Here is a 25,632-nt window from a genome sequence, read left to right as displayed (position 1 = left end):
TTCTGGGCTTATCTGATCGCTAATTTGTTGTCAGCGGAGTCGTATTGTGTTCGGTTACTGCCACCCACCGTACAATAAATTACACGGCAATGCACAGCAGTCCGGGGTACAAAGTTCTTCGTGACAACGATACCAGTTCTCAGGACATATTCCGGTATGGTACAGTATACGTACCCGAGCATTTTTTTGTTCGTTCTTCTTCCAGAAAAGAAAAGACGACAAATGAAGTAAAAAAAAAATCAAAAAGGTGTCTGCAATATTCTCAACGCCGCGCGACGCTCCGTAAGTTAGCTGGAGGAAAGCGACTTGTTGAAACTACCTCGGAAATGTATGAATGAAAAACTATCGGTTGAGGATCGTAATTACCGCGGGATGAACGACCTAGTTTTATTTTTCATTCTCAACGAGCCGAGCGAGAGTTTTATCCTTTATAATATCTGAAGTATCTAAAAACGGTCGATGTCCCGCGTCATCATGAATATGGATCCGAAAGAATATCAGTCAGAGATAAGTACGAACCTTGTGCTACAGATATCGTATTTTTGCGTACCGAACCGAATTGCACACCTTGTACATTGTATAATAAAACGACGTTTTAGTTTCACACAAGTATGTAAATAAAATTCAATAATTAAATGGCATATCCTTTAGAAACATCGAGTCATGTCCTTATCATGCGTACAAATTCCTTATTTTCGTATCGCCGGGGGGTGTGGTCGAGAAGTATATATTGCATTATAACGAGCAGGTAAACTGCAGGACTTCGCATATCTCGCCCCCGGTTTTATCCTGTGTATTAACCTCAGGATATTTACGATCCTTGGTGTCCTTTGCGGATGGTACCGGATCTTCGGGCATCCTGGAGTAGTGGGATAGGTCTGGGTGTGGTTGAAAGTCCGGAGTATCCGAGTATAGAGTTCAGTATCTGTGCACTACCAACTGGTCGGACATGGTGATCCTGGCCTTGTCGGTTCTCTCGCTCATTTTTCCCAAGGTTTATTACGATCGTAGAGTACAGGGATATGGTGGCACCGTGTATATAAGTATATACTTACCCTACGTACGTATAAATACATATGTGCAGGCCGTACGTTAATACGCATCGTATAGTTGTCGTGTTCAACGTCACTGTTATGACGCATATATCAACGGGTACCGGAAAATAAGAAAAGAGAATTGAAAACCAAAAAAAAACTTCAAAGACTAGAATATATGGATATTTTGTCCCTGGCCGTGGATCGTCGTAAAGCAAGGGTTACAGAGCTGATAAAGGAGAAGAAGAAAAAAAGAAAAAAAGAAAAAAAACTAAATAAAAACGAATGATCGTAGGCGAAAAATATATACACGGACAATCGCGAACGTCGTCATCTGCATCGGCAGACGGCGTGTATACGTACGTATAAGCCGATCGAGACTGAAATCGGCAATGACTATAGCTGGATTAGCTCCGGATGTTCATATCAGGTTCATATAGTTCACTATACCGTGGACTGTATAAGCAACCCACACAAAGGTGAGGAACGCAAAAAGATTGGTTTTGCAGCAGCAGTCGGGACGATGTATGGCGTAGGTTTCGTGCTATTCGCACCGTCTTCGTGATTATTCAACCGATTACAGAAGTTCCTCTCTCCGTCTTTGCCTTGCAGCGAACAGCTGCCTTACACCCATGACACGGTGCGTGTGCGAATTCGTGTGGGCGAGAGACTGATCGTTTTCCAACCTTTGAAGTTCGAAGTAGAGATGAATTATTTCATTTTATTTCTCATGTTATTGTAATATGATATATATCACGTCCATTCGTTTCCTTGTTCCTACTTCTTGAATTCCTTTTTCAATTCATTTTACGCTTATATAAGTGTGATTGCTGTAATATCTAATATAGTCCTTTTAACGATCTTAAGTTCTCTTTTATCGATGCAATCCGATTTGTGAGTCAAGGTGACGACGCCCCGGATAGTTGAAAAGTTGTTCTCACATCTTCAGACCCTTGAAGGATTTACCGTGTACAAAATACGTGCGGAGTTGAGATACTTCCATGATATCAGAGTCACGATTCGTTTGACTGGGATAAAACGTAAACGATATCCCGTGCAACTGACACTTATACATAGGTGGACGTAGGCGCGGTGTTCGTGTTCTTACCTAGAGGAAATAAATCTATACGAATGATAATTATACACCTATCCATAAAATGGAAGGAATTAAACATACGGATAAATGTATTTAATTCTTTTTGTCATATCGCGCGTGTTATAGGTATATATACATACCGCACTGCAGCAGCGATGTACGTCGTACATACCTACGTACGTACGTACGTGTATTGTTTGGCTGAGGAATTCGTAAAAGTTGCCCGGAATTCAGGGACGCCCTCAAAGTACCCTGCAGCCTGCGACCATATAGCTCTCGTCTCTCGCCTACCGCGGAATTCAGAGGAAATTGTTAAAAATCAAGCTCAAGGGTATGGCGGCAACGGCAACGCTCGTTTTTCGAGGTTCTTACAATTACTCGAGAAAATACCTGTATGTAAGGTATACAATACGTATATAACGTATTGTATCAAAGTTCCATCTATACACGTCCTTAATGGCGGGAACTAACGATAGATATATAAACCCTTTGTACCGAAGCTCTGCGATTCCGATCGAGTGCAGGACGTACATTATACGTATACGTATATATATATATATTCCGATAACAGTTATGTATGTGTATATAAAATATGAAATCCTCTTGCAGCTATATGCACCGTGAATCGTAGGATTCTTCATATACATAGATATATATACCTATAGTAGCAAAGGGGGTTGTGTAAGTATATACCACATAACGATATTTCATGAGACGTACACCCATAACATTCTCTGCACTTCGTATATATTTTACAAACTCAGTTTCTTTTGCCCCGGGAGCGTCTTAAAATTTTTCATCTTTCCCGATAATAACGTGTACGTAACATTTTATTTTATAACAATCGTGATTCTGAATGCAGTTCTCCTTGTTCGCCTCACGCCCCGGTAGCCATACACGTATATACGCGACGCGGCCGCGGGTATATAATATCATATATGTATACATACTTATACACAATACATGTAACACAATTTGTGTAAATATGTGTATATAAGGGGGACTTTGAAGGAAAAGCGGAAGGAGAGATCGGATGAATAAAGAGCGGGAGAGTGAAAGGGAAAGAGAGATGAAAATACAGAGATAGCGGCTCCGCGATCTTTTGATCTTGATCGTTCCTGCTATTAGCAGGAGGTAGATTACGTTCACAAGTATTGCCCGATCATCCTGACATTAACTGCCTGTATATGGGCATTATATTGCTACATTATATTCCCATGCCCGGACCATATTAAAAACGCTTTTACTCATGAAGCGATCTTCAAACTCGAGAGGACCTAATTTCGGTCTAACTGTGATTTTTATGTGAGCGTTTCACGATCAACCTAGTATACTCGTGATGTTGCGTGGCGCTCGGTGAGAAACGAAAAACTTCTTTATACCCAGTAGTCGGATAAACGAGTATATTTGGAATGCACATTCCGAACCACAGACACATACGTCACGAAAATATGATTCACGCGCGGAAGATATCGAGCGATTATACGTACATACGATTAGTTATTTTCGGCTGATGTATATTACCATATTTTAATGAAATATAAAATAATTGACCTTCGCGTTACCTAGACGTTTTTGGCCTGCTATGATCTATACCGATATTTTTTCTCATCGTCGTTATTTTCTTTGGGTAGATTTTTTTTTTTTATCTCCGACAATGAATAAATTATGGAAATTCAATCAATATTATTTATAACTAGCTTATATATAATTCATCCTGATTTGCTCTGAATATTTTCTGGTGTTCGTTCTGGTATTTCTCTTACAGATTTCATCAATACGCCCAGTTTATCATTATCCACGCATAATATTGGCCTTGGCAATATTCAGTGCCACCGTATACGACGTACGTCGTATATACATATACATACAAACAAGAACATTTTTATTACCGATATTCCCATGAGCCCGTCTTTGCCAGATGAATCGTTGCAAACTACTGTAATGAAAAAAAGTGAATAAATAAAAAAAAGATTATTAAAATGAGGAAAAAGAAAATTCTTCGCATGCAACCGTGGCTGATGGATTTTATATAATTTACAGGGAAACCCGAAGCATATCGCATCGGTGATCGAAGGGTGCTCGAATTTTCGTTCGAAAAATAACTGCGGAAGGAATTAGTTGAATTTACGTACCTAATATTTGAACGATCAGAACTCGCGGTTTGCTCTGCTCTCGATATTATTTGTTTTGCGTCGTACAAAAATGTATTTTATTTAGTTTGATCTTGGTTTTTGTTTTTTTTTTGTTTTTTTTTTTATTTTTTTTGCGGCTTCCATCCGATATTTTTGCCGCACAGTTGGGAATTGTTCAAATTTTGTGCGTTCGCTCATTTCCGTCGCTACTCAAATTATAATATATTTATACGTACTATATATTTGCAAGTTGAGTTCAAGAAGATTTTACCTCCGCGAATCTTTCCCTACGACCGCATGTACTACACGTTCCTAATGCGTTACATCACATCGATGCATCGTGCATATTACATCTCACTTGAACGTGTACGTGCACCGCGAGGCGTTGAACCGTGCTATGATTGAGATGAAGAAGAAGAGAGGTGGAAAAAAAGAGAAAAATTTATACATAGGGGCAAAACGAACAAATAACGGAAGAAATTAATATCACACTTAATATGACGTAGCGTAAGGTAGGCGCACACCTACTTAGATTGTGTTTCAACGCCATTTCTTATACCCGCATATACATATACACCGTATACATTATATTTGGAGAACGTGTACAAAAATTCGCATATCGCATGGAAATTGAACGTGTATCGAGGAATGATTTCTTTTCGATTCTGAACCTATACTTGACGACGAATAATAATTCACATGGTAAATAAGTGCGTGCGGCGATCAGACTGGACAATTTTCAAGAGCCGCACGTAGCGAGTCGTTTGACGGTCTTAAAGCAGGAGCATTGAACGACCTCGAGGTGATCGTGAAATAAGGTACCGGACGATATACTGGGTATAATTTCACCTGTCTTGCACTTCCCTCGGAATCTTGCACGTTTATAACGAAGCTACATAGGTATACCATGTAAGGTTGAGGTGTACCAGCGGCGAGAGAGGCAATCCCGCCTCGGTGAGGGAGGTTTTTCAATTTTTAAACAGGCAACTTTTATACTTTTTATAACAGGAGGGACCAATCATCCCTTCAGATACAGAATCGCCAGATCCCCGAGGTGATAAAGGTGATTCTTCCCTCTCTATTTCTATCTTTATTCATTTATTTTTTTTTTTTGCTTTCCTCGTTTTTCTTCAAATCAATTCACTTGATGTAGACAGATACACACTTCACGCGGTTCGCCAATATCACGTTCATAAAATAAAATTAAAAAGGTAAGTCGTAGAAGACGAAGCCGAGCTACGATCTTCGAACGGAGATTCTCTGCTGCCTCCGATCTGGGGGTTGGAATAAAAAAAAATAAAAAAAAAAATAAAGACAGTTGCTACGTTACATTTATCGGTGAGCGCGGAGGCGTTCCACCGAGATATGTCTTCGGTCGTGCGAAAAGTCCAATCTCACCGATTACGTGGTATCGATGAATATTTTTATCGTTTTCTTTTTTTTCTTTTCTATTTCTTACCCTCAAAAGCTGCCCGCGTCACTTCTTTCTTTTCACCGTTTCACTTTAAGCTCCGCAAACAATCAGACCTAGGGGTTAGTCTTGCACGGACGCGGGAGTCAAGTTTGGCGAATTCGAATTAAGTTGGAAATCAATTTTTTTTTTTCTCCGCTTCTGTTTTTTTCTCGTTTTCGGGATTCTTTTCTCCGACGATCTTACACGGATAAATGAATCGCTTGGACCTCAACTTCTCCAATCGAAATTCTTTCTCTTTCCCTTTTATCAAAGGCTGAGTTGATCCGAGTTTAGAAATTTCTATTGTTCGAAGCATGAACATTTCTACGCACCTTTCAAAAAGTGATTCAATCGAATCATTGCACGGATCGCCTGCGAATTAAAACAATGGAGCAAAAACCAATTCGATTCGATTAGAAAATTTTTCAATTCCTGACAAGAAATTCTCTATCCCAACCAGTAATGACGGAATAGAATTCAGTGGCGATCGGCAATCGGTTATAAGTGTGATATCCTGTTGCGTCAAAGTCGAGTTTGGAAGCTACTTCTAGTCTGGCCTGGAGCAAGGTCGTTCGTGAGCACAAATAAACGGCCGAACTTGTATGTCAACCAAGCGCTACCACCACTAGTGCGGATAGGAACAGAGTAGGTTCTTAATTGGAACGACCACGCCTGTGACAAAGATCATTTATTCGGAGAACGGATTCTGCAGACCGACCTTCGACGGCCCGTCCTGAGGTTCCTGGTTCGCCCAGTGGTTTCACGAATACTTCGAAAACGTTCCCCTCCCATACATTGTCAGGTACGTGCGTTGCCAGACTATAAAAGTCAAAACCAGATCGGAAGCAAACTGTATTGCTCCAACAGTCCTTAGACAACAAGGAGGTTGGCAAAGTAGTATACTTGAAACGAACTTTCATCTCAATAACAACATGCAGATTTCACTGGTAAGCATTCTGATAGAGAGCAAAAAAAAAAAACAATTTACATAAAATGAGAATAAAAATTCATCTTATATTTTCAATCGCGCGTCAATCCAACCCCTCTAAGCTCTTCATACTTATACAAGGGAAGCATCTGGTAGGTACTCGCATAGCGCGAAGGCAAAGCTCTGCCTAGATCTTGACCGTTACCACTCCCATGGATCTTATATTGGGTCGTAAAGACGCGGGGATCTGAATCTCATGCATACATAAACTCGGCGAGGATTCGGCCCAGAGCTATATCTAACTTTGAGTTTTGTGACAAGGGTGAGAAACCATTCGGGAACTAAAATAGCCTCCGTACTGTTACAGCGGCGTGTGATAATTTTTCCAAATACATTCGGATTCGGATGGAGCTTTCGAGATGTGATTTTTCCTCTTTTTGTTGTCACTCGAATCTCCTGCAGAAATAAAACAAAAAAAAAACAAACCGTTTCACCGCTGTCCGTATAAACGGATCTGCATCCGCGAGCGAGTGTAATCGAATGAGATAGAAACGTATGTGAATCGTACCGAAACATGTACCCATATAAAGATTCCTCTCGCGTTACATATATGTTGACGCGCCAAATACCCGCGAGAATTCCTAAAGTAAAGAAATTGAATTTTTATTACCCTTATATACACATTTACGGTAGGGAGTTTCCAGCACCGCGTTTATACACATAGGTACGTCCGACCGATATAAGCCACACCATTGCATATAATGTAAATCCAAACACGAGCGGTTTTTGCATCAAGATCGAAAAAATTTACCGCTGACTGACACGCGGTAGCGGTCGACGAACTGAATCGGTACGGAGTTGGACTCGGGTAAATTGCCTCCAACGTTTTAACATTCTCATCGATTTTCATTTTCAGATCCTCTTGGCGTCGGCTTTCGCCGCCGCATCGGCGAGCATAATATCTCTGGTCCCGGTGTCCTACATCGCCCATCCGTTGCCGACTTACAATCACGCTCAAAACACCCTGACGGGAGAGTACGCCTACAACTACGCCGGGGGTCCATCGGCAAAGGAGGAGATAAAAACGATCGACGGTGTAACGCGAGGTGCTTACAGTTACATCGACGGTTTCGGAGTGATTCAATCGGCTCAATACGTAGCCGACGACAACGGATTCCGTGTGCTGGCTACGAACGTTCCGACCGCCGCACAAATTGGCGTCAACGTGCCCCAAGAAACACCCGAAGTTCAAGCGGCTAAAGCGGCACATTTCGCCGAACACGCGAAAGCCGTCGCTGCCCTGGGTCGCAAAAAACGCAGTCTGAGCTACGCGGCCGTGCCGACCGCAGTCTCCAGTCAATATCATACCCAGAAACACGAGTCCTTGAAAATCGCCGCTCCGGTTTATCAGGAATACGTCAGCGCACCGATCCAAACTTACGCCCACGCTCGATACGAGGAGGTTGTACCCGTGGCTCATCACACGGCTGAAATTTCCTCCGTTCCAACTGCAGTCTCTCATCAATCGCGCTCCCAAATTCACAAGAACGCACATCTCGAGTATTCCTATCCGGCGGTCCAGCTCCTAAAGGCCGTTCCCGATCAGGTAATCAGCTATCACGAGGCCTTGGAAATACCCGCAGTAGCGCCAGTCGCCGTCTCTTCCGTTCCGACCGCAGTTTCGAGCCAAAGTCGTTACCAAGTTCACGATAGCAACAAAATCGAGGTACATAGCCCCCTCGCTGCCGCAGCAGTTCCGGTTGCCACCGATACCGACACCGTCGTCGTGGAATCGGTAAAATCTGCCGACGTTCCCGTGGCAACGATCGCAGCCCCCGTAGTCGCGGCGTCGGTACCAACCGCCGTTTCGAGTCAGAGCAAGACTCAAATTCACAAGGGGCAACGTATGGAGCAGCTCGTCGAGGTTCCGAATTTTTACGGCGGCCAGGTCATCGACTCTTACGGACATCCGAGCGTCGCTTACGCCCCGACATTGGACGCGTGGTCTTTGGCTACACCGGTGGCAATTTCATCCCAGAGCCGAACCCAACTTCACTCGGGACATACCCCGGAGGTATCATCATCGCCGACGGTCTACGGATCTTCCAATCTTGTTTCTCGAGTGCCCCTCGACACCCCCGAGGTCGCCGCGGCGAAACAAGCGCACGCCAAAGCCTACGCCGCTGAACTTCTCAAACATCAGGGTTGGTAGTTGAGTTTATTACATACGGTAACCGGATCTACGACTCTCCACTCTTATACCTCCTCCCCCGCTCACTTAATTCTACCCGACGATATCTTATATGTATATCAACTACGACTGATTAACATCCAGGGTTATTCGAGAGACTGATTATTAAACTGGAGACAAAAGTTGATGCGAATAATCGATTAACGTCAATTTTCCCATCGGATCATTGATCCGTTGTCGCGCGTGTAACGTGAGATGATTCGTTAGCGTTTCTATCATATTTTGTATTTTGATAAATTATTGTTGTAAATTATGTGGACACAGCGTACGGAATTTGGAAGAAATTAAAAGAAATGATCGATCGAACATTGCGCTGTGATTGTCACCCCTCCCCACCGTCGATATCCGTCGCACGTTCGTACTTCGCTCTTTACAGAGTTGGAATTACCAGGAAGTGAATTAGTCAGCTGTTGAGCTTTTGAAGGTCGATTGTTATTACAGCTGGTGTTAATGAAAGTTTGTTCGGCGATCGCTTCGGTGACCGCTTTATACCGCCGTAAGCCCACAGGGTTATTACTTTATTATATGTATCATTAATCTCTCCAACACTTTAGGCCTACGATCGATTGATTCGCGAATCTGCCGTCCCCGATGATATTAATTAATTCATCATACGGTCGTACGAAATGTCGAGGATTCGCAAATTTCGATCGTCCCATCGATGCGTGTTTTTCGGTATAAGCGAATCTTCGGTCACCCGATCGAAGCGAATATGAGATCAATGAACCTGGGCTAAATTTAGCATATCGCAGGGTGCGTCTTACACAAGCTGCCCAAGAGTTGCCCTTACCTAGTAATCGCGTGTGTCGAAAAGCAGAAATAAGAAAGAAGAAAATAAAATACATAAATAACATGAAAGAAGGAGGGTTCAAATTTATTAATTCAAAGCTCTATATAACCGGCCACTTAAGGTCTAAGACTGAGCAATAATAAATCTGATTTTGCATCTGAAGCGTCTCGTAGCGCACGTGCTCGAAGTGGTTATACGGCATGTGGCTTCTTCAGTTAAGAGTTTTTTTTCTTTATTTTCTTTTATTTATATATATATATATATATATTTTTGTTTTGATTCTGTACTATACCTTAATAAGTTCGCCCTGCACGCCACCTTGTTACACACTCAGAATCCTGTTTGATCCTCGTTAGTCCCCGTTAAAGTCCCCGCAATTCTCTCTTTCATGTATATGTATATATATATATATATATATAAGGTACCTATATATAAATGAAATGTACGGAGGTATATAATACCTACTATGTATAAACCTTCTCGCAAGTCCCGCGAAATCGCGATCGCCGTTAATACTCAATGTGCCTGGGGGCAAAACTCGTTGTGGTTCTACGTAGGCGTACCGAAAAAGAAATGTACACATTTATATAGACGACGAGGACGAGGACGACAACGACCGCTAGTGCTTTTCATAGTAGAAATTGTTTCATATCCGTGTAACGCGTATCCCCGTATACGATATCAAGTTATCTCACCTGTAGAATAAATTACGAAAGCTTCTCGCGGAGCTGACGAGTGGAAGAAAAGAAAAGAATTTCATCCATTATTCCTCAACGTTCTATCCAATCAACTACCAATGTATAATTATAATTAAGTGATTTCGCCCATGAATGGAGATGAAAGAGAATTTCGTTTTTACTTTTCGGCTGAATCATCGGAAATCGTCGAACAGCTTGAAACAAGGATATATTCGACCGGTCGAAGTCATCTTTTCTCGAATCGATAATCCTGCAGGCTGCTAAAATGTGCCTTCGAGAGTCCACTGGCCTTTCGTGTGTATAATCGACATAAGCTCATACGTAAGCGCATAGATGCACCGCAGACTCGTCTGTTCCTCGCTGCAGGTATTATAAGGTATTCCGATCTTCACTCCCAGTTTCAGTCGAATCCACGCCCATCGGATACGTTTCGCACACGTGTGTCCCACGTGTACACGTACACGCGTATCCACGTGCACACGGTACCGTGTACGTGCGTCGGTAGATGAGCAAGAAAAATTCGTACATCCGTAAAAGGAGATGGACGTATAAGTGCAACGTCCACGAAATCGAATCCGTTCTCCGCTTCGGACAGCGCAATGAAAGACGTCGCATTCCCTGAATCAATTCTCATTGCGGTATGTATAAAGGGGTAGTAAAGAGAGACGGCGCAAAAAAACAAAAACAAAAAAAAAAACAAAAAAAGATAGAAAAAAAGAAGAAGTTTTTCCGCGCTACTTTTCGGGTTACAGCGGGGATCGGATTAGTCGGATGCTGCTAGGTGGTCTTAGCGGGAGAATCGTTCGTGGAATAAATTTGTCATTCTTACCGGGCTGCACGGCGCAACACCAGCGACGAAGCGCCGCCGCCCGCGGTTTTGCTGCTATCGCAAGACAAGAGAGACACGGATTCGCGAGACTTCCCCCTCCATTGTTGTCGAGGATAACGATAACAAGGATGTGACAGGATTTGGAAAAGAGATAGAAAAAAGAAAGAGAAGAAAAAAAAAAAAAAAAGAACAGGTTTTCAAGCTCAATAAAGATTATTGGGATTTGATAAAGGTGCAGGGTGGTGAATTTTCGCGATGGAAAAACTTATTTTCGAATTTATTTCCCGGCTCTATTATTATATGTGTAGACTGGGTTTCTCACCGATGGCGTGTACTCAGGAGTGTAGGTTGGTACCCGCGACGGTACACGGGATGATAAAAAACTAAAATACGAGGTGGCAACGACTGCGAGTATAACATCGGTTGTTACTCAACTCGTACAGAGATAGAGATAGAGAGAGAGAGAGAGATAGAGAGTGAAGATGAGCGGCGGCGTTTATTTTCTTTGTTGAAAATTGTTTCGTTTCCTTCTCCTCGTCCTTTCTTTATTCCTATCGTAATACCGGAAGATCATTTGCCGGTGTACTCGCGTAAATATAGCGTAATCAAGATGTGCGGATTTTGTACGCGTAAAATATTTCTTGTTATTTTTCCAAAACCCTGCACGCGGAGAGACGCGCTCGTGTTAGCTAAAGCTTTGGATGTAGCGTACGTCCGACCGCCTCCTCCTTAATTTTGTCTTCTTCTTATTTCGAGTCCGTTCTCCTTTTCTCTCATTATTCCAAGCCACAAAAGCGTGACACTTGTATATGAAGAGATGAGAACACATATACGTATACGTATATAAAAACGATGAATAAGAAAAATGAAAGGGCGCGAGACAGGGCCGAAAGTGAAATAGAAGAGTAAACTATAACGGTGATTCACTAACAAAAGGATGTTCGCTTGCGCAATGCATTGTGGGGAGAAAAGATAAAATGATTTCCTCGCGAGCAACTTATAATAATCTAATGACGTTATAACTCTCGGTCGTGACGTCGCCCCTCACACGTTACACGTCCGAGACGCTTTGTCAAAAAAAAAAAACAACCAAAATTCAAAACTACTGCAATGCCATTAATCCTTCCCCAGGTACTTGAAAACTTTGTACGCACATAAATTGAAGGTTTAAATAACCTGACGCTTTACAAACTGCAATATCTCCGGGGAAATATATTCGTGTAGCGAACCTATACACGTGTATACGTGCGGTTCAAACATTCTAAAGTCACAATCGCCTAATGGCGCCCACAGGAAATTCCCTCATTATATACTTAGAAAAACTATTCCACGTTGTATATTTCATCTCGTGCGACGACTCGCATCTAATTTTCGCGTGGTATATATGAGCGCGTGGACTTGCACGATCAAATTATCGCAAAAAGTCACGCGGGAAGTGAGACAACGAATTGATTTCAATTTCCTGTAATGTATACATCGATCGAAAGTACATCATATGCCCAGATGTATAACTGTGACGTGTAAAACGATCGCCGCCACGTTTTTTAACCCTATAATATATAATGTAAGTGCGGACAAACACGTTGGCGAGAGCAAACTATAGATTACCGGGTGTGAAGACCTTGTATTAAAACATCACCGGAGAGGATATTTCTTGAGAGAATATATTATTTGCATCGGCATGCGCGATACCGTTCCCCTAGAGTTTATTACTCCTCATCGCTGGTATAAAAGTTTACATACCTCACCGCACGCTTCGTAGCGTCTGAGGGCGATCTTTGTTCCCTCGAATTATCGTTGTTCAAACCTACGAATATCCGAATGCAGTGGGTACCCACATATACGTGCTGAAGGAAAAGAAACAAACCAAAAATTAAAAAAAAAAAAAACAAGAAAAATTGAAAAAATACCTTTCAACAAACGAAAGACGAGGGGAATCCCATTTTTTCTACATTGTTTTTTCATACCACCGCCAAGACCAATAAACATTGATTTATCGAGCGAGGTAAATCGATCTCGGGGTGATTTGTGGTCGAGCTGGACGCTGTTGAGGGCCTCGTTGCAGAGTGCACCTCTTCGATTATAAAGTGGGGGGGTAAAATAGGGCCCACGAGAAACTTGCTGAAGAAGAGAAGAAGAGAGGGAAAGAATAAGAGGAGGTAAAGAAGAAGGGATTACCTCCGATGGGCCTCACCGATCCTATATAAGAAGACCTAAGTACGTCTATACGCACAACTTCTTTACCTGGGACCTGAAGGTTTCGCCATTGGTGCAGTGACATTCGTTCGTATTTATCTCATTCCATTTGTCGTTGGTTTCCTTGTTGGTTTCGAGTTTGATCGTAAACGAGTGCTAAATTTTTTTGTAATTAAATTTGCAAACGTGGGTTCATTTGCGGCACGATGATACCGACGACGAACGTGAGTATTGAAAATTTGAATCGAAGTGAATTTCTGTTCCGAAATGTAACGAATTTGAAAATATAAGTTGACGCTTCGTCGAATGTGAAACTATGTCGTTGAAATTATAAGCATAAAGAGACGACGAACGATGCCTTGCAATATTCGAAGCAAAGAGAAAATTCGTATAATCCGGGATCGTCGATTGCAGGGGTTGGTTGGGTTGGTTAAAAATTCTTATTATATAATTGCAGGTAATTACGATCCTGGTATTGTCCAGCACCTGCTGCTCGGGGATTCCGCTTTCGGGAATTTGGCTCAGTCCGATAGCCCCGGTGGCACCCCTTTCGCAATATCATACTCACGACGGTTCGGGTGGATATCATTACGCTTACGCTGGGCCACATCATTCGAAGGTTGAAACTCGTTTAGGAGGACTGACTAGGGGAGGTAAGAGATCTAATTTAAGATGCAACTCGCAAACCTCCGAGCCATTCCTTACGCCACTACCACCGTTACCTCCATTTCACATATCCATGTAAATTGAATCGGGGTTTTACTACCACCCTCGTATTACTGGAAAAGCTCCGCGCTTCCCGCATACACGTGCACATGCCGCGTTTGTCCGTAAAACAGGTATACCCGGTGAACACATATTCCGAAGGGTACTAAACTCGGTGTATCGGGTTTGACAGACGGGTTGAAATTATATTTCCTCTGGCGAATTAACATACTGTTCGCGCGGCAGTTCGCGGAATGGGGCGAACTGCGTGCGCGAGCCAAAATTATACCCCGAATATTTACGGTTACCACGTTACGATCGTTCAAAAATTGTCCTCGATTTTCTTCAGGTTATTCTTACATAGACGCTAACGGCGTCCTCCAAACCGTCGCCTACACCGCCGACGATCTTAACGGTTTCCGCGTTCAGGCGTCGAACCTTCCCCAACAGTCGAATGCGGATCTGATACCGGTCGAAGACACCGCGGAGGTGTCGGCGGCCAAAAAATCGCACTCGGAGGAGCTCAAGAGGGCCGAAGCGATTGGGAGTGGCGATGAAATACCTCAAACATTCCTCGAATATTCTGGAGTAAATTCCCCCGGTTCCGTGGCGGATTCCACGAATAACAACAAATTAACGGACACCGACAGATCGGATTTATCCGAAGGGAGTTCCCCGCCCGTTTCGCAAAATCTTTTCTCCCAAACGAAAACAGAGGGCGATCAACTTTCCGAAGATATCGGCGGATCGAAATTGAGTTCGGAAACTTCGAATTTACCTGCTAAAGTATCGACGTCCGGCTACGTTATTCTTCGAGACGGTGTCAGAGGCCCCCAAACTTCCGGGGGACACGATATCCAGGAATTCTCTCACCTCGCCACCGCCGGAATTCCGCACTACGTTTTTCCAATTTTACCCTACAGATTGATGCACAGCTCTCTACATCACACTCAAGATTCTCTCGGGCAATACGATTACACCTACGCGGGTGATACAAGCGCTAAAACCGAGTCGAGATCTTTGGACGGAACTACCAGAGGAGCGTACAGTTACATCGACGCCAATGGTTTGCTCCAACAGGTTCATTACGTCGCAGATCACAACGGATTCAGAGTGGCGGCTACTAACTTACCCGAAGCGAAATGATCTCCGAGTATCGACGAAAAGAGAGAAAACAAAAAAAAAAAAGAAATGTTGTAAAGTTAATTTTTAATTGTCTTTTTATTATTATTATTTTATTTTTTACACCCCGGTTTTATCGATCTAGTGCCATAAGGTATAACTTGGCTCAAGGTGTTGGGAATTTCTTTTTACTTCCGTTTCGTTTTTGAATATTCTTTGAGTACGTGCCGCCCCTTGTCAGAGGATGAAGAGAGGAGTCTGCTCAGGAACGTATTTGACAATTATTCATCACGATAATTATTTACCGTTATTAATATGTATTTAAAATAAATTATTTTTTTCTTCCACATTATGTAAATCACCCCGAGATTTCCGGTTCGTTTGTTCAGTTGATTTACTTTTTTTCTTCCGTTTCAATTTTTTTCTCCATCCGGCACGTTCGGAATGTCAGCCGTACGCTGCATTCGAATAATCGTTGGTGTGACATAACTTCACATTATCACATCGTATAATTCTAGATAAGAACGTGAGAATAATTTCTTAATTCTCATCCTTCTAATCTGAGTTTGTTGATTTCTTTCTTTTCTTTCTACAGATAGTTGTACACAACGTAAAAAGAGGTATAAAATTCCGAGCACGTGCCGTAATATGAATACCTCGTTTACATCGAGACAACAATTTTATTTTCAAAACATTCCGTTCAACGACTCGTCGTTTCCGTAGTAAACGAATAAATAAAACAGAGTGCAATTTACAGCGATAAAATTATTCGATTTTTTTGATACCGTGATTCCGAAAAATTGTGGTGCGATCGTTGCGGGAAAAAATTGTTCGACTCCGAACGCGCGGTCGACGCGAAACCGCGTCAAATTTTTTTTCGTCAAATTTTTCTCGAATCATAACATTTTCGTTTAATCTCTGTACGGGGATACGCCTATGAAGCACGTTAATTGGAACAAATGTCCGCTCTTCCGAATGATTGCATCCCCGTCGACTTGTTTAATTGTGATGATGAAATGCCCGTACGTACGTAACGCGCGCAATTTAATCTGCGGACGAGTGATTTTCACGTTTGAATTTAGCCGGAGAATAATACGTGGGTACGCGCACACACATATATTCGCACGTATCGCATAATATATGTATGTGTGCGAATAACGTATGCGCCCCACATGTGTGCGTTTTAGCGATAATAATAAATACCGGCGCGATCGATCCGTGACGGTAATGATCTTGATTTTATCGCTGTTCTCTTCGTTTGTTTTTGTTTTTTTGTTTTTTTTTTTCATCAATTTTATCTACCGGTTGAATATTTTCTCTCGACGACTTCTTGCTCGGTTATTTCTATTGATTTATCCAATTACCGCCCCACGATAATAACGCGCCGACGAATATTTAATAACAGGAAAGCGCGATGCGTATGAAATTATAATTTCAACGTCAGTAAATCGCGAATCAGTTTAGCCGAAAGCGATAATTTTAACGCGGGAATAATCCGTCGCATTAACAGGGCTTTGCACGCGGTGTTTATAATTATTGCGAATTCACGTTTTGGACGTAGAATTGAGAAAATCGAAAATCAGAGGAATTTAGATCGACTGAGTACATTATACGAAGATGATCATTTACGCTCTGTATCTAAACGGTCAACGTCCACGTGTCAAGGGGGTCAGTTTAGAAACGATTTACGTTTCACGCGCTCAAGAAACCAGAAGTTCGTTGATTAAAACCACTGACAAAAAATCAATTAAGCAGAAATAACGATGATGGAGTGTAGCTCTTACTTGATTTACCGTCACGGAGTGGCCGCTACCTAACAGATATATGTACGTGAGGCTTAAAGAGGATAATTTTACCACGATCAAAATTCTGCCCCTGCTACTAAAGTCTAACGCTGCAATTGGATAAAATCATTGCTCCACTTTTAGAATGACCACTGCTGCGGTGTGATACCGACGTTTGTAAAACGTGTGCACGTACGTAAAGGACAAAATTAAATATGTCCGACTTACTGCCGGAAAGTAATAGCGGGAAATTTTGCGGGAAAAAAACGAGAATCGGTGAAAATCGATACCGAAAATCGCGATAAAGAAAAGGAGAAAATTTGAAGTTTAGAAATTATTCGAGTGTGCGAGGCGCGCGTATGCGATATAATTGGTTCGGTAGTGATCATAGGTAATTTTATAAGTTGTGACAAAAAATTCATTTGCATATTTATACATAGACGTGTACGGACATAGATGATAAGATTGCACGGTGGACAATTGGATGATCTTGTTGTAATAGATCTAAACTCGTACCTACTATCGCGATTATAAATCAGCTGTCTGCTGAGAAAATAAAAATGAACAAAAAGAAAAAGGGGAGCCGTGACCTCAAAATTGATAAGACTTGATAAGAAGTCACCCTGTATATAAGACTGTATCAAATATGAGCGGATCTCTTAGCCGGAGTGAGCCCTTCGCGAGCGTTTGATTACACGACCTGAGCAGGAAGTTTATCGCTTCTCAGATTTTTAAAAATATAAATTATTTCAGAGAACGAGAAAAAAAATATACCTCCAACAGAGTGCCCTTTTTTTGCACCTGATCAATTTTCACATCCTTTCTTCCTTTCGTTATAACGATAAAAAAAATTCGGACCCTTTCATATTCGATATAATTTGTGAGTGAAAAATGTCTGCACCGGACCGGGAGGCGAATTCGACGAAAACTGAGGAATTTAAAAAATCTTCGCAATACCTGGCAGCCATTTTGGGTGAGTAATGATTGGCGGAAAAATTTCGAAAACATTATCCGCGAGGTGCCTGAAGTGACAGGTGAATTTTTCTGCATTCTTCACTTCCTTTCGTTACCGAAGCTCTGCAATGTTAGTGACGAACTGCCATTGAAGAATTCACTGCAATTACGCGTCACGGTCGAATCCAGATGAGGTCGACCCACGTTCAAAATTAGAGAGGGAAAAAGAACCGAAGAAGATTGTCCAATAATAATCTTTGGTATCAATGTCGCGAGTTTTGATATTGCGGTAATCACGCCGTTGAATCGTCTGTGAAAAAAAAAACCAAGATCAGCCATAATAAAGTGACAAAAAATGAAGACAACAAAATCGAAATAATGACGATAATTGGTATGAACAAATGAACCATTTTGATCCTTGCAGCTACCGTTGGCTCGATATCAGCTGGCACCTATCTAAGCTGGACTTCGCCAGCTCTACCACTTTACGGTAAAAATGGAGCACTGGAGTTAACCGATAAAGACAAATCTTGGGTGGCATCTTTGCTTCCATTCGGAGCTCTCATAGGTGCGCTTCCAGCTGGTACGATAGCCGATAAATTGGGGCGAAAGATCGGAGTCTTATTAATAGCGGTACCTCTCCTCCTCTGTTGGTTTTCCATTGGATTCGCACCCAACACCTTTTGGTAATTATAAATAATTGCAACGGCCGCTGCCGCCGCTGCCGCCGCCGCCGCTCCTTTACTCTGCAGAAATTTTTTATGCCCTTATTTACGCGGGGTAAATAATATCAACTCATACTAATTGGCGTTCATTTAGCACGTCGCACTGGAAACATCATGGTTGGGTAGGTCTTTGTGTCGCACGTGCTAATCGCGACCTCGTTTCCTCCTTCCTTTTTTTCTTTTACTTTCTTTACATCTAATTTATCATAATTTCTTTCTGTAGTTAAATTTGCGAAATCCCGACGAGAATTTCATAAGAGAAAGAAAAAAATCTCTAGATCCTGTAGCGTTCTGTTTTATTTTTCTTCTGACTTTTTAACAGCCTGTTTGGGAGTAGATTTTTGGCCGGAGCCGCTATCGGAGCAACTTCTGTTATTGTGCCACTTTACGTGTCGGAAATATCCCATCCAGCTATTCGAGGATCTCTTGGGTCGCTCTTCCAGCTTCAGATAACCATTGGAGTTTGCTTGGGATACTTGACAGGTATATATTATGAGGATGTGGTTATACCACCTATACTGAAAATTCTCGCAACGACTGTCACCCCGGCATCCCCCCCCCCGGCGCGTATATCATCTACCAAAGTTTCCAAAATCTTTCGTCGATTCTTTCGAGTCAAGAAAACAAACACACGCGACTGAATTTCTCAACCTACGTCGAAGTTAATCTCGATTACACCCTCCCCCTCAGTTTTATCTTCCGCCTCGTTATCCCGAATAAATTTTCAGTTTATCGTATCATTTTAAGGTATAAAACAGAGGGCGTTAATTATTTCATCTATTATGAAATCTCTGTCAATTGTTCCGAGATTGTTTCCAACGTTTTTACCGAGGTTATACGGAGGGGGATGCAACCGGTGGTCGAGTAGGTGAAAAAAAGTTAAACGAATAAAACAAAAGGAGAAATGAAAAATGAAAACAAAAAAAAAAAGAACAGACGAGTACAAACACATTCTAGTGAATTGACCTGCGGCGGACGGCCCGTGGAGAGCAACGTAAAATAATTAATTTAGCGTATGAACCAAAATGCAGGGTAATAGAGATGAAATAAAACGTAGAAATAATGGCAATGATAATCGTATGGTCGTATTCATTGTAATAAGAATTACGTGCGAGGTAGTTGATTAGAATGAAATTTAAACAGGTATTACTATTTCGCGATGCAAAAAGGTAAAAGAAAATAGAATGAATAACAAAAAAGAAGAATAGCACAATCTCAGAGTCTTTAAATCGGCCGAAGTTAAATTGGAAAAGTTGGCAAATCTAGGTAGTAAACTACTCGGGTTATCTTATGCTTCTTGTTACACTCCCATCGCGCAACTCTAAAGTGATAATACAGTTTAATGGCATGAAATCATAGTGAAATTAACCCGCGACTCGCCGTTATTGAAAGCATATTCAAGCTTTGAATATTGTGAGATTCTAGTCTTTTTCTCTCCTCTTCTATTTTTTTTTTTTTTTTCATCAGCGATAATGAGAAAATACAGCTGTATTGAAATATCACGCCCCCGACCCAAACTCGAAGATTTATCGCAGAGATTCGGTTGATTTAAATTTCGGTTGATGGGCGCGAAGGAGAAAAAAATTCAATTGATATCAACTGACCCGCGATCACTCAAATAACGCTCTATAAGTAATAGTCTTGTTTTCCAAAGATTACCAAGCGATTTACGAAACGATCATGATCTTCGAACACACAACTGAACTTTAACGAGGTTCCAAGCTTGCTCTTCATCAGCTTATCTGTATCCCCGATAAACTATAATTCAAATAAACCGTGAAATTGTTTTTATCTAGCAAAAGGTTATGAACTCGCGGTTTGATATACATACTCGAAGAGAGGAATGTGACAACCACTTTATCTAGCTCATTGCTAGAAATAACGAGAATTTTTCTGACCATACGTCAACGAAATTTGGAAATTCAGATCTGATCGAATAAACCCGTAATTCATAATACCCTCGAGTACTCGGTTGAATCTAACAGACTTTTTCATTTTTCAACAGGAATAATCGAGGATCTACGATACATAGCGTTGGCTTCCGCTGTGGTTCCCGCCATAGTTTTAGCCAGTTTTCCGTTCATGCCGGAAACTCCCGTTTGGTTGATGCGTCAAAATCGTCGCGACGATGCTACAAAAGTAATGCAATGGCTCAGGGGTGAACATTACGCGGTTAGAGAGGAACTCGAGGCCCTCGACAGAGCCCAGACATCCCAAGGACTCGAAAAGGCCAAGATCAGCGAGCTGAAAAACCACAAAAAGGCAGTCTTAATATCCCTGGGTAAGAGGGTTTCACTGCTCCCTCTGAAAAACAAAATCTATACTTTTGATATTTTTATCCAAAAAATTCACCGACATTGATTCGCATTCCCGCAGGGCTTATGGTGTTCCAACAAATGTCTGGAATAAATGCCATAGTATTTTTCGCCAGTCAAATCGTAGAGCAGGAAGGATCAGCCATAAGCTCCAATGTCTGTTCAGTTATTCTGGGCGTAGCGCAAGTAATCGCAACTTACTTTTCCGGATTATTGGTCGACAGAGCGGGACGAAAAATCCTCCTGATAACGAGTTCGAGTGTGATGGCGTTATGTCTGTTCGTGGTTGCCGGGTACATAAAGTTCAAGGTAATATTTTCCGTTCCTTAAACGAGATGAATCAAAGTTGTCCAGACCATATAAATTCACCCTGCTTTTTTTCCGTCGATTTCCTCGCAGGATCCGTCGGCAACCGGTACCCCTTGGATCCCTCTGATTTCGCTGACTATTTACATGACCATGTTCGCCACGGGCTTCGGTCCGATACCTTGGATAATGGTCAGCGAATTGTGTCCAACTAACGTAGTCGGTATTATAAGTTCTGTTGCAGCTGCGTTAAATTGGTTGTTAGCGTTCACTGTAACGAATATATTCACCGATATGACTCAGACCTTAGGAGTGCCGTTGTCGTTCTGTCTTTTCGCGGTGATCGGGGCGACTGGTTCGATTTTCGTTGCCACCGTGATACCGGAGACCAAGGGAAAAACGAAGGAAGAAATTCAGATCGCGCTTCACGGATTACCGAGTGCGCCTCCGGTCAAACTTGAAAAAGAATACGTAGTTCGGCATACGAATGACGGTGTCGTAATCGAAACCGCTACGTGATTTCCATTATTTTTTTCCTTTTCCTCGCTTATAACTGTGAGAAAAAATTACAATAAAATATAATAACGACAATAACCGTGAGGGATGAAAGCGAAAAAAGGGGAGGAAAATGATCTCGAAAAGTGCAAAGCAATTATGTTATCATGATATAATATGTCATGTACACTTGGCGAGCGGCTCTTTTTCTGTATTTCTGTTTTTTTTTTTTTTTTTTTTTCTTTTGTGGATTAGTTAAATCCGAGTGAACGACGAATGGACGTGGGACGTATGAAATGCGGGAAAGGGTCGAAAAGTCTTTTATATAAATATAAAAAAACATCGCATCGAAATTGTGGGGAAGTTCTTTTTTACTTTACTGTGTATTACACCGGAGCGAACAAAGTTACACTTGTATCCGATATTCTCCCTTATTTTTCACGTCTTTTTTCCTCTCACTCACGTACGCAGAGCACCCAAGCTACTGTAAAAGACTGTACAACTTCGTGCCTGCGGACGAGTGACAGTAGGGGTGGTTGGACCACCGGGTAAATTGTACCATTCTACAGAAAGTATATAGCGCTTGCCTCAGACGCACTTTTCCTATAGAACGGTTTGATTTACCTGCGATCTTCCAAACATCCCTAAACTTTCCAATGCGTCATTTTGTGGAATTTTCTTCGCTGTGTCATTTTACGATATCTTCTGTTTTTCTTTTTTTTACATCCAAATTTTAACATTAATCAAAAAACTTTTCACCCGCGTGATACAGTTTCTGCATCAGAATACCGTGTACAACTACCATACGAGACTCTGTGCGTTTCCGAAGTACTAAGAGTTTTAATTACCCGTTAAATGGGTACCATTTGCTAAGCGTTCGTACTGGGAACGTTAAAGGGGGGTATCCATAGTAACGGGTTGTACATTTCTAGGGAGAATTAATCAAATGAAATATGGATCCGGTTGCAAAACTACCGAGTAACAAAAAACAAAATAAAAATAAAATAACTTCTTTCACTTCGCGACGTCGACGCCGACGCCATAAAATTATTCCATATCGTACGACAATCGAATGCGTTTCAATTAATTTGATAATATAGTCACGTCTGCACTTACCTCTGATTACAACCATATATTATGTAAGATTTTTATCGATCTCCGCAGGAGTTCTCGGTACAAAATTTACAAACCAAACAAATACAACTTGATGAGTACGATGAAACGACGATACGTTTTCAAATTGATAACATTAAATAAAAAAAATTACAATTAAATGATAATTATAAATCTTTCGATAGAAGTTATCCCGTTGATATTTTCATTGAGAATTAGGTATAACACACAACAATGATGCTCTCGTTTATTGTAATTGTTCTTGTTTTTTTTTTGTTGTTATTTTTTTTTTTTTTTCTTTTTTGTTAACAATATTCGCCTCAGTTCTGCAGCTGATTAATGATGTTGGTTTATTCATTCAACAGCAGCTGCATATTATAATTAATCATACAACCAGCTTCACATTTCTTACATTACATTTACACGGTATATATAGTATATATGTATATATAATAATTAAAGAAACATTTCTTTTTTTTTTTTTAATATCAATATTATCATTATTATCCCTATAATTTGATGCACCAATCAGGATATCCATCCCGGTTTCGCGGACGCAACATTTTTATGTTAAAGAAGCGTTCAATTTTCATATTATTATATACATCCATTATTCGTTAACGATATAGTTCATTTTTTGTCCCTTTTTTTCTCTATAGTTATCATTCTTTCGTTCGGAATTTGACTTTAAGCGCTCAGCCCCTTGATGATATCCGGCAAATCGTGTGTATATATGTATGTACATATATTATTTTTTATTTAAACTCTGTTTGGTTTCAATACGATTTGACGAATATTAATAAACACGTAATTAGTAATAGTTTTATATATATATATAAATGTATATACTTTAAGAACGATTATATAAATAAACGCGAAAATGTACAATTCCTTAAACGATATATTTGTAACGCAATTATGACTGATCTTCTTATGTGTAACTAGTATTTTTTATTTAATTTTATTAATTTTTCTTACAAGTTTGGCTCGAAATTAAATATGTTTTTCATTATTCACTCGATATGGATTTATGTGATTTGTTTCAGTTTTTATCAGTGTATATACTGATGATGTGTACATCGACTAGAATTATTTGTCAATCCGTGTAGGAATATTTTACCTTCACTTCACCCGATTATACGATAATTGCCCGATTCGTCTTTGTCTCTTACATTGTCTATCATTTTTTATTCGTTCGTTTAGTTAATTATTAGGCCAGTGTACTGGCGAGCTAACGTCGCGAAAAACCTCATCCGGAGAGAACCTGATCCAGCAATCATTTTTCGACTTTCTAAAATATCCCGTAGATAAAAAATCGAGTGTCAAACGAGTTCCGTACAGTCGAAATTGAGACGAAGAATTTCGCTCCGATTGTGGAACAAAAAAATTCACAGCTTTTGAAATCATAATGTGCCCGGTGAATGAAAATATTGAAAAAAAAAAAAAAAACGCCGCGTTGTGTAAGCGAGTCATGAGACATCTCTTTAGCCCCGTGAAGAGTTGCCTAATGATATCCTTGATATTGATTACCCCGCGCGTCGATTAAAATTCTCTGACTTTGAACACACGTATCTCACGAGATTATTACTCTGGAAGTTCTCAGATTGAAAGCCACACGTTGCGCGCCAGCCCTGACTTGCTACAGTCATCTGGAATCACTTTGGGAATGAGCGTTTTGATCCGATCCGGGATCAGGATCGGAATCTTCAATGGATACGCCGTGATGCGGAGTCCTCGCGGTATAGCTAGGACTTCGATCGCATCTGAAAATGAAAACGTAAATCTTGCACCTCCTGCGACTCACCGTGCAATACGAGCTGTTCTCTTTTTTTTTTCTTCGTTTTTTTTTCTCTTCATTTCACGTATAAGTGGAAAATAATATAACATCAAAACAGAAAAACCAACGTAACACGGTGTACGCACATGGGAGTCTCTGGAGGGCCTGCAGCGCCCAATAATTTACAATGAAGATAAAAAAGTAAAAAAACAAAAAAAAAAGGCAAGGAACGGCGAGAAAACAAAGCAATATCTTCGAGAGTGAAATTTATGAGAGAACCTTCTATTGTATAATGCTACGTATCCGGGTGTATATCCCATCAGGTTCGTATCCACCTATGGTACGTACGTACATATGTGGTATGTGTGTACGTGGATATTCCATGTGTAAATCTTGTTCGAGAAATGAGTAATTTCAGTAATGCACGGTGGCGAATATCTCGGTGTAACACATGTACGGACATGCACCGGATATACGTATGTATGTATATATGCGTGTATCGTAGGTAGTCATATGTGTTATTGAGCTGCGGTGAGATTTACAGTTTACTGCATCGTCGTACCTATATACTAACCAAAGAAATCCCATTGCTTCTCACCACGTCGTAATGCTGCAAGTTACAATGCATATATATACGTTCGTCTCTATACACATACTTACACACGTTCAACGTGCCAGGGATCTGAAATACAGCAATAAACGACGCTGAAACTACCTCAAAGTACATCACACACGACATGTCTCGAATCATACTGCAAGCTCACGTTTATTACCCTCGCGTCGTCCCGTTGCAGTTTGCGGTACAAACATTTATTTTCCGTTTTATTAAAGAAAAAGAAGAAAAAAAAAAAAACAAACATATTTTCTCTCTTTCGCAAAAGTCACGGGGCGCGTGTGCTCGTGATGTGGATGGGAAATAAATTCAC

General features: G+C 41.1%; 4 protein-coding genes and 1 long non-coding RNA gene across 13 annotated transcripts in view; 3 read left to right on the top strand and 2 right to left on the bottom strand.

The window, feature by feature from the left end:
• Window positions 1–25: 25 nt before the first annotated feature.
• Window positions 26–15,002, bottom strand: LOC125499960. The gene is made up of 3 exons (XR_007277082.1): window positions 14,894–15,002; window positions 12,958–13,061; window positions 26–2,417 (listed from the first exon to the last, which is right to left on the bottom strand). It is a non-coding gene; the product is annotated as an uncharacterized LOC125499960 (long non-coding RNA).
• LOC105689087 lies at window positions 6,521–9,203 on the top strand. Its single transcript, XM_012405845.3, has 2 exons — window positions 6,521–6,665; window positions 7,563–9,203. The coding sequence occupies exons 1-2, from the start codon at window positions 6,651–6,653 to the stop codon at window positions 8,856–8,858; spliced, it is 1,311 nt and encodes a 436-aa protein (XP_012261268.2). The 5' UTR covers window positions 6,521–6,650; the 3' UTR covers window positions 8,859–9,203.
• Window positions 13,217–16,943, top strand: LOC105689084. The gene is made up of 3 exons (XM_012405841.2): window positions 13,217–13,634; window positions 13,868–14,063; window positions 14,465–16,943. The coding sequence occupies exons 1-3, from the start codon at window positions 13,617–13,619 to the stop codon at window positions 15,259–15,261; spliced, it is 1,011 nt and encodes a 336-aa protein (XP_012261264.2). The 5' UTR covers window positions 13,217–13,616; the 3' UTR covers window positions 15,262–16,943.
• Window positions 16,944–17,098: 155 nt separating this feature from the next.
• On the top strand, window positions 17,099–23,831 carry LOC105689134 (facilitated trehalose transporter Tret1-like). Its single transcript, XM_012405944.3, has 6 exons — window positions 17,099–17,994; window positions 18,400–18,661; window positions 19,023–19,183; window positions 20,706–20,981; window positions 21,077–21,324; window positions 21,415–23,831. Exons 1-6 carry the CDS (start codon window positions 17,913–17,915, stop codon window positions 21,838–21,840), a joined length of 1,455 nt encoding a protein of 484 aa, XP_012261367.2. The 5' UTR covers window positions 17,099–17,912; the 3' UTR covers window positions 21,841–23,831.
• Window positions 23,832–24,362: 531 nt separating this feature from the next.
• LOC105689133 (octopamine receptor Oamb-like) overlaps window positions 24,363–25,632 on the bottom strand; it is a 63,430-nt gene continuing 62,160 nt past the window's right edge. For all 9 annotated transcript variants that reach the window (XM_048650530.1, XM_048650522.1, XM_048650523.1 and 6 more), the window contains one exon: window positions 24,363–24,692. In XM_048650530.1, coding sequence (XP_048506487.1) covers window positions 24,575–24,692 — 118 coding nt within the window. In that variant the 3' untranslated portion in view covers window positions 24,363–24,574. The remainder of the gene's footprint in view (window positions 24,693–25,632) is intronic.

This window comes from Athalia rosae, chromosome 2 (genome assembly GCF_917208135.1).
Source record: "Athalia rosae chromosome 2, iyAthRosa1.1, whole genome shotgun sequence".
Classification (NCBI taxonomy): Eukaryota; Metazoa; Arthropoda; class Insecta; order Hymenoptera; family Athaliidae; genus Athalia; species Athalia rosae.
Note: the sequence above shows the minus strand (reverse complement) of the source record. Positions and strands in the feature narration are given on the sequence as shown.

Excerpts from the sequence above, each read along its gene's own strand:
- LOC105689134 (XM_012405944.3), top strand. The coding sequence starts at position 17,913 with ATGTCTGCACCGGACCGGGAGGCGAATTCGACGAAAACTGAGGAATTT. Across the intron at positions 18,662-19,022 it reads TTCGCACCCAACACCTTTTG|CCTGTTTGGGAGTAGATTTT; the intron begins GTAATTATAAAT and ends ACTTTTTAACAG. Across the intron at positions 20,982-21,076 it reads GGCAGTCTTAATATCCCTGG|GGCTTATGGTGTTCCAACAA; the intron begins GTAAGAGGGTTT and ends GCATTCCCGCAG.
- LOC105689084 (XM_012405841.2), top strand. Across the intron at positions 14,064-14,464 it reads AGGAGGACTGACTAGGGGAG|GTTATTCTTACATAGACGCT; the intron begins GTAAGAGATCTA and ends GATTTTCTTCAG.